Raw genomic sequence first — 9,923 nt, forward strand, 5'->3', positions numbered from 1 at the left:
GAAAAACACGATTTTCTGGATCTCGAGATGTCTGATGTTTACTTTTAAAGTGTAACATTTAAATGCTGAATCTTCTAAATTTTGATCTTTTTTTTTATACGTGGAAAAAACGATTTTGCTGAAGTACCTAAAAATTTAGCTAGATACAAATCTAAAACTAATTTTGTTAGACTATCAAAGTAATTATACAGGTCGTTTATTTAATCATGATGAAGCTGCAAAAACTTTGTTTTGACATTCTAACAACTGTAATTTGTGTGTCATAATTATTTTGGTGGTTCAACAAAGTTATTTTTAGATTTGTATTTACAGTGAATACAACAAGTATTCACTGTATGGAGGAAAATTTTTAAAAAAGTCTATTTGTAGAAAATAAAAGATTAATTAGCCATTTTTTTTTTAATAAAGAGTATTGTAGCATAAATAAAAGAGCTTCGTGAAAATAACCGAGTTCAGATCTTTTAAATCTCTCGATCTTTTAAATTTCTACGAATATTTTCTGTGCCTCCAAATAATATTGTTTTCATTTTTGCTTATTATTAAGATAATATATTTTAATTATTATAACCTTTTAGATAAAATAATTTTGAGAAATATACAATCTAGTTTATTTTTTGTTAATAAATTGCTAATGTTTACTTTTTAAAACTAAGGAAGATATCTTTTCTATACAGATATTTTTTGCACTCACTGTAAGCTAAACTTTTGGATGCTTCAGCAAAACTGTTCTTTCTGTATTGAATTCCGAAAATTTATATAGTTTTATTTTATCTGGTATTATTTTCTCAGCTTGATCTTTTATATAGAACATCTGAGACAAAATGTCGACGTCGCTGACGAATATCGGATGTTTTTCATCTGACATTTATTCCGCGTTAAAAAACTATGATCATCTATTTATTCCTGCCCCCCCATTCGGGATAGTCATCATCATATAGGATAAATACAGTTAAGATCGCCAAAACAAGACGTTTCGCGCGACGAGCTTAATCACCCCCTTTTCGTATGGACTACGTATTATTACAATTATCTATAACGATCATTAGACATTATTAGATGAACTGATGATCTACCACTTTGAATTCTACGCCTATAACATTACGTCGGGGGGGGGGGGGAGGGGTTCGATATCGGGGTGCGATCATGCGACTGTCTATCAGGGAGGTTTATCACGGAAAGTTTACAGCTGCATCAGTTGATGCAAAACACGCGCGTGCACGAATTATATTGACCTTTATAATCTTCACCTAAATAGACTATTGGAATAAAAATAGGGCATGAGAAATGTAAACAATGAAAAACTGCTCTATGAATAAGAATAAATAAATTGATAGGAAGGAAATAAATATGTGAGAGCATTTATCACTGCATCGATATCAGTGTTATTAATGTTATTTGATGCTGCTATAATAAATATTTAATTTTTATAATTCTCGTCGAGCGTTATAAACATCAGTAAATATCTCTCGGGTACGCGTCCTATATTTACCAGCGACACGAATTACTGTTGATAAGCCGATATCATTGATCTCATTGTAAATTTGTTTTCGCGTCAATGACATACTATATATTATCAGGTCGGTATCGCGATTATGATTATACGTGCGAATCATATAAAACGTGTTGGCGTAGAGTGCAAAAACGACGTAGAAAATAAGCTTATTACGCTCACGTTTGCAATTCCGATCGATGATTGTACGTTGCAAGATAACGAAAGGCGCAATTGCGCACATATGAATGTGACGCATAGAGCTATATCGCATCTTCTATCAATTTTTAATTAAAAACTGGAATATAAAGTATAATAATAAGTGAGGAACGATATACACAATTATATCATGATTTATATTAATTAATACAAAAAAATTATACCATAATAAATACACTGAAAAGAAGTTGTTCATTTGACTAAATTAAAGTTCGTCTTTATTTCTTTTGATGAAAAATGTATTTAAGTCAAACATATTATATTCGTCTTGAATACGTACATTTTCCAACGAAAGAAATAAAGATTAACTAAACTAATTTAGTTAAATAAACAATTTTTTTTCATTTACAGTTAACTAATTTATAAATTGCATAATAAGACTGGCGAAATTCAATATTGATATAGAAATATGAATCAAATGCGATAATTAAAACGTAGTAATAAATTAATAACAAGTCAGTTTAATAATAAAAGTATAATTCGGTTCTCTAATTTGTTAATAATCATCAATTTTTATATACATATTAATTTTGTACATATTAATTGAACATTCTTTTAATATTATATGTGCACAATTAATTAGAATATTTTATTTTCTTTAAATCTTTTTTTTTTTTCAAGAAAAAATTTGATTCGACGCAATCCTTTTTTTATCTTTGTTCCACTCATAAATTCGCTCTAGAGTGATGCAGTGTACGTATTGCACGTAAATAACTGTACGTGAATAACAAGCGTGCACAAATTAAACGGTGAAATTATCACGCAACATTGCTCGAGTGTTATATACGAATTTAAATGAGGCCGCCCGGTAAAAACTCGATTTCGCACGTACTTTCGTTTAACCACTCGTTTGCAAAGATATTAGAGTGAAATTAAATAAGTTATTAATCATATATTTTTAATCATATAAGAAAAATAATAAATACAGATCTGATATTAATATAAAACGCACATAATATGATTTAATAATTAAAATAATATTATCTGATAATAATAATTTTAATAAGGAGTTAATAAATTTAAAAATGTAAAAAGGAAGACTGATATATATGTATATATAAATTATAAATAGATATTTTTTATACAAATTAGTATTATATATATATATATATGTATTAAATATATATGGTATATTAAATATTCTTTTAAAAATTATATATGCATAATTAATTAGAATATTTTGTGTCCAGGGTTTAATCAAGTTTTTTTGTTGCACGCTTCCCACGATGTAACATTTTAAAGTGTAATTTGCATAAAGTAAGCAAGCGTTTGAGATTTACCTGTTGCCTGCAGCACGCGATATTTAAGTCTGTACTGTAAACAGCAATCTTTGTTTGTGTAATTATTCCTGTAACGGGAATCACAACTCGCAACGTGTATTAAATACGTCGGATGCAAATTACAGTAACGAAATTTGAATTTCTAAAACTTTTCTTCCTGAGAGACTGTCACACGATCGCTTGTCTAATTGTATAAAAGGATCGCCTATCCTAGAATATTATGCGCTTTAAAGGGTATCTAATTCGTCTGTTTTGTTGTTCTACGGTAAAGCTATTACAGTAAAGTCTATCTTGAAACGAAAATCCTTAGCCATTAAAAATAAACCGCCTTATAAGGCAAATAATAATCGAACATCTTCTAGTTTTTTTCAATTAAAATCAAACAATAAATATTTACATTTCAAGAATGAAGCAATTTGATTATATTATTAAGAATGTAATATTGAAAATATAATTACACAATATAATATAGTGTTAAAAAATGTAATTACATTTTCAAAAATTAATATACTTTAATATATTCTGACATATAAATTTTTAAATTCAAATGAAATCTTAATGTATGATAAACTATAATAGATCGAGACTTAAATTCTTCACTAAATTTATCACTCGAATTGAAATCGAAATCTCCTTCATCGAATTTGCGTCTCGAGTTTTACATTAAAATAAAAATCAATTAATTTAAATCAACCACATCAAAGGAATTGAGTTGCGCATCAGTAAATTCTCTCACTTTCGGATCGGAGTATTTCAATAGCATTGGAGAGAATATAGAGGGTGTCTCAAAGTGTCCGATGATCGAATTTGTGCTGATCGACTCACCAAATTGTCCGGGTGCAAGTGATGGCCATAATCCCTGGGGTTACCCCGCGAGCTGCCTGGGGAACTGTGTCTGCGACCCCGTCCGTTCTCGATCTCGTCATCGTAATCCTGGAAAAAAGGACACGACCGTGTTTCATTCTGATTGATCGCGAGAAAGCTTTCAATATCTTTTTCTTTTTTTTTTTTACGACGATACTGTGACATAAATTTTCATCGGGGATAAAGAATCGCGATATCCGACTTTAGCGGCTTTCTAGGTGTATCCCTTCGAACTCTTTCACCCGTACGGTGTTCCCATCATAATTTTTCACAGACAAGACAGCGCGGAGACTCTTTGTTCTACGCTTCATATCTCGTATGAATAAAAGCAAAATTAAGATTAAACAAGATTAATGTTTTTGGAAATTAAAATTCCAGTTAAAAAATTGTGTAGGAATTTTATGATGTTAGTGTTACGCTAATTTTTAAAATTCACGCGACGGTACTTTAGTTTTCCTAATTACCTGATTTACATGATTTCTCAACATCTGGTATTTCTTATACATTTTTAGCTGCTAAAATTAAAAAATTAATAAAGTTTCACAAATTTAAAAAAAAAACAAGAGCTTTGTTTTTCTTTATTAACCCTTATAAATTCGCAATTTTTTAATTAAATGTTGCCAATAATTTCATTATTTATGTATTTATATATATGTCACTTAAAATTGCATATAAACAATAAGAGAGGCTTTATCACATTTATTTTCATATATATTATAAAAAATATAAATTTAAACAACTCACAACTTCTTTTACTTTATGAAGTAAAATACATAAAGAATCACTATTTAGGTGTTGAGAAACAAAAAACAGATTTCTTTTATTAAATATTGCCAATAATTTTATTACTTACATATATCACTGAAAATGACATACATAAATAATAAGAGAGATTTCATCATATAAATATCGTCATATTATTTTTCATATGTTGTCAAAAAAGATTTAAATATTTTATAGATAACATAGGTATATATTACGAATTTATATTATTATATACAAAAACTTCAAAGCAAAATTTCTAAAAATTGAAGGGTGAACGGAATTTTTGAAAAGCATATTCTTTATCGGTGTAAAAAGTCCTACAAGAAACATCTATTACTTATTGAAAAACAAAATGTGATAAAAATTTATTCAATGTTATTTTTCACAACATCCATTTTCAACTTTCATTTTATCCGACTTTGACTTTAATTGATTGTAAGACTCGCTGCGTGGCGAAGGATTACCGCGGCGCGACGGTTCGAAAAGGATACGCCCGCAGTACCTGATTGTCGCACTCGTCATCATTGGAGAGGGCGAGGTCGGAGGTCGTCACTTGGTGTTGTTGCGCCCTCCTGCAGCTCACTCTGCAATTGGCAAAATTTCCATTTCAGAACCACCCACCCCGTTCCGCGGCCGCTCCTATCAAATCGCGCACCTCGTCTTAATAGCCCTATCGGCGTCGTCGGGACGATTCGTCGTCAGATGGAGATCAATCGTCCCGATCGGAAACAAAGGGAAGGTAATCGAGCGGAAGTAAACGAGATTTTGCGAATTTCGGAGCCGATTTAGCTCGCCAATTGCGAGCGTTGAAGATTAACAGCTTTTATTCGAGAAGATATCAAACGGTAATCCGAAGTAATTCCATCACATACCAACCTACCCTTCGTCTCAAATATAATCTCTAGTTTTCTAATGAAAGCAAATACTATGGCAGGCGATATCGCTTAAATTCAATAGGCACAGCTAGTTCTCCGGGCATCACGTAGTTCTATTTTCGGAGTAGAATATTGAATATAAATTTACTGTTCGCAACGAGCAGATTGATCACTCAAAGACTATAGGATTCCGTATTTGAAACATTAGATATAATTATAATAATCTGAATAATTTTAATTATATGAAAATAATAATAGGCTACAAGTTAAGCTACGTTTTAATATTAAAATTTATGTAACAAATATTTTAAATATACAAAATAAATGTTTTGACCTTTATCAGGTCATCTTTAAAGTTTATTATAAAATTAATATCAAATGTCAGTTAAAAACACAAATCGGTAGGTTCTATTAATATTAGAAGTCAATGTTGTAAATACTTCTTTAATGTTAATATCAATCTATCAATTTGGATTGTATTTTTAACTGATGACATTTGACATTGTATCTACAATTAATACTGAGAATGGTCTGATGGAGATTTAAACGTTTGTTTTGTATATTTAGAGCGTAAAAATTTTAACATGAATACCTGACTCATAATGTATTCTTGTTTGATTTTTCATTCAATTTAGCCTTTTAATCCAATTTACTTTTTTAATTTTAATAAGACGTATCTTGTACCAAAATACAGGATATTTCTTAAGTACTATCGAATATTTTAAGAGTTAATTTAAGAGTTAATTTTTTAAATTATTTTATAAAAAAAAAAATTTATATGAATATATCCCAAAAGTTTCAGTATTTATACAAATTTTATATAAAATTATCATTTTATCTTAACAGTTCTCAAATGAAAAAAAACTTATGAAAAAGTTTAATAAACTACTTTAAAAAATCTTTAGCGAGAGTATATTACAATGAAATAATAAAAATTTTAAAAATGATTAATTTTGACTATCTTTAAACTAAAATGCTTTCTTAAGAAAAAACGACAATAAAAAAAATCAAATTTATTTGAAGTATATTCTAAATCCTAGTAAATTTAATGCTTCAATCAAAGTTAATAAATTAAAATAAATAAAATTTTATAATATTCTTTATGAAAATGAATTTTCATTTTAAGTATATAACATTTTTTTTTAAATTTATTATAAATATGTTCTACAATATTTAAGATTATCATCAAGAAAATATACTCGGTATTTAAAAGAAAAAAACTGAATAATCAGTTTTCTCAGCAGCAGAATTATATTATTTTTCTGTTTATCTTCGAAAAGAGACCTAAGACATATGATATTATATGAATACTTCTTCGTAAAATAACCTAAAAAATTCTTCTTAAATTAAACAATTAAATAAATTAGTCTCTTAAAATTAATAATAAAAAGAAACAAAGTTTGGATTAATAAATAGTTTATGCGGATTAATGCATTTAAAGTAAAACAAAAGTTATTGAAAAGCGAAGTTTGTGTATGTTTTGGCTTGTATTTAGATTCGTCTACAGCAAGAAAATTCGATTGGAAGTCTCATAATTATAATAGATTAAAATTGCCTCAATATCTAGTATAGTTGCAAAAATAATTGGATGCTAAAACCCAAATTGACGACCTTATTACAGAGTCTGGCTACAAGATGACAAACTTTTGATTGATTAACTGTCGTTTTCGTCAACTTTAATATAGCATGAATAAGATAGTATCAATTAGAATAAAATAGCATATCTAAAAATACAGTATTCATATTCTTCTTTCTTATTCTTGTTTTGACAAAATTCTTGGTCAGACTCTGTTAAAGGATCTCTAACTTAAATATGAGCCGAAATGTACAAATTGCGTTTCAGTAATTTTTGTATTATCTACACACTTCGAATATGTTTGCATATTAACATCTATGTATCTCTTACTAGTCTGTACTCTTTTCTTTCCATTGTTTTTGTTCAATTCCTAAAATATTGGACAGTGCTTAAGAAATGTCCTGCATACATTTCTATACATATTTAAATAAATTTGAACAGATTCGTGCGATCGTACCCGGGAATAGAACTACATGAACAGACAGTTTGAGAAGTGAGAGAGCTTTCGACGGGTGATTGGGTTGACTCGCTGATGACGAGCATTTATTCACTTTCGAGGTGGTTGAAGATTGCACGGATTCTCACCCGGAAAAGTTGGAAAGCAGTATGGAGCACATGAGATTACAAGACACTGATCACATGAACGGTTTCTACAGCTGCGATTAACATAGATCGCGTCATCATCGATATAGAACTCCTCACTGCAGATATTTCAAGACGAGCAATTTCAGATCGCAGGTGGCATCGATAGGAAGAATTTCTCCCCGTTCGCAATCAATTTTCCCTTAATCACTATCATTATCTCCACAGACGCAGTCAATTTTCATTTTCACGCCATTAAAATTTTCTGTTTTTATGATGCACAATTTTCTTCTTTCTCCGTAAAAAAAAAAACAAGAATTTGACGCGTTCCGTTTATATTACAAATTATTTCAACGTAATTTCAATGTAATTACGACCTTTTTTTCAAATTAATCGATCTTTGCGTCAATCATTCTTCAAAGCAAAAAGCGAATTACCGAATTGCGCATTAACTAAATTCGCGGGCACATTTAATCAGGAGATTAATCTAAATTCTCTAATTCCCGCGATGAGAGAAGACCGTAAAAACATGAAATAGGTCACTTATTTTTAAAGCCGGGATTAGCGACGAAATATATCCGTGGATTTTATTTATTCTCGCGGATGAGACCGCGAAAGCACATCTCTCGCGAGAGCTCGCGTTTCGTGACGAACATTTCATTACCGAAGCGATTACGGTACTGGCGACTGCCAAAGCTCATTTGTTTCATTCTGTTACCCGGGATACGACCTAGGGTGTAAGAAAGCACGTCGGTGTGAAAATTTCAAGGGCTCTCCTCGTCGTTGCCCCCCGACTCGTTTAAAACTGCGCCACGGAGATCGTTTCTACTCGGTACTAATTGTAAGAATTGAGCGCGCCGTTCAATAAGGTTTGAGGTTGAAAATAATACCAGCGTAATTAAATAGTATGACTTAGATCAGTGTTATTTAATTGCTAATATTAACTCCCACGTAGTACATACAGCAGCATCTGCGAAGTATTCAGAAAGCGCTATGTCTAAAATGAGATTAAAGAGAGTAAAGCTTAAACTTTAAGCCATAAGAAATTGACTATAGTCAAATGTAAGGAGAATCGATGATTGGTCAATTTCTTAAAACTTAAGGCTTAAAGTTCAAGTTTTATGTCTTGAAATCTCACTTTAGACACCGCTTTACTTGCATAAGCGCTTTCTGAACACTTTACAGGCGTTACTGTGCTATACGTGGAGTGCGTATCTATACTTTAGTAAGCAGTTTTTAAACTAAATATGGGAAAATTAATTTATTATTTTTATTTTTGTTCTGAATTTTCATAGAACAAAATTATACGAGAGAAATATAAAGAGAAAAAATGAATTGTTTCCTATGTCGAATTAATTTCATGTTTTTAATTTATTAAAATTATTAATTTATTCTTGTAAAATGTAAAAATTAGATAAAAAATTTAATTAGTTAATTTGTACACCACGGTAGATATGATGGGAATATTAATGTATAATTAACTAATTCTGCAAACGTATATTTATATTAAAGATGTTTCCAACTTAAGATTTAAATTATTTAAAGTATATCAATATTTTTACAAATGAGGCTTCTACATCCTTGGCTATATAAGTCCAAAACATTCTTAATTTATTGCATTTTTTTGAGAAAAGAAGATAATGAAGGCAAAAGGAGGATTAATAAAATATTAAAATTGTTATCGAAATAAATATTATTTTTTAATAAAATTGTTTTTAACTATAATACGAAATTGGATTGATGAGGATAAATCTGATTAAGTAAAAAAATTCTATTTTTAATCAAAGTGGATCATCGTATTTAAATATTTCATATGTGTATATTGAGAGGTATATGAATTTATATCAAATTCTGCAAATCGCACGTCAAAATCTTTTCTAATCTTGAAACACAATCATGAATAAAACTAGAATAGTAATATCACATATTAAACTGTCAAGCAATTTAATAATATCGATGCTAATAAGCGTTCTTAAAAAAATATTGATAATTTGATGTTAATAAGAAGATCTTTCTAATTTATTTTTCATTAGATATCGAATGATTATGTCAATTTGTAGACGTGTTTTATATTTATGGCCAAGACTGCATTTATGAAATTTTTAACAGTTCTATAACTGGAGCGAAAAAGCTTTTAGAAATGGAATGATTGTTTGAATAAACAGCTAATCAAAAATAAATCGTGTATCTATAAAAATTCTAGCTAATGTGTCTAAAGATATATACAGATATTAAACTGAAGCTTTAAAAGTAATACAGATTTTTATATAAAT

General features: G+C 29.3%; 1 protein-coding gene across 1 annotated transcript in view; it reads right to left on the reverse strand.

The window, feature by feature from the left end:
• LOC105621639 (whirlin) overlaps positions 1-9,923 on the reverse strand; it is a 90,897-nt gene that overhangs the window by 37,305 nt on the left and 43,669 nt on the right. Inside the window, exons 10-11 of the mRNA XM_012203107.1 lie at positions 5,120-5,201; positions 3,814-3,921 (exon numbers count right to left, since the gene is read on the reverse strand). Of these exons, the coding sequence (XP_012058497.1) occupies positions 3,814-3,921; positions 5,120-5,201 (190 nt within the window). The remainder of the gene's footprint in view (positions 1-3,813; positions 3,922-5,119; positions 5,202-9,923) is intronic.

The sequence above is a fragment of the Atta cephalotes genome (genome assembly GCF_000143395.1).
Source record: "Atta cephalotes unplaced genomic scaffold scaffold00035, whole genome shotgun sequence".
NCBI classification, from domain to species: Eukaryota; Metazoa; Arthropoda; class Insecta; order Hymenoptera; family Formicidae; genus Atta; species Atta cephalotes.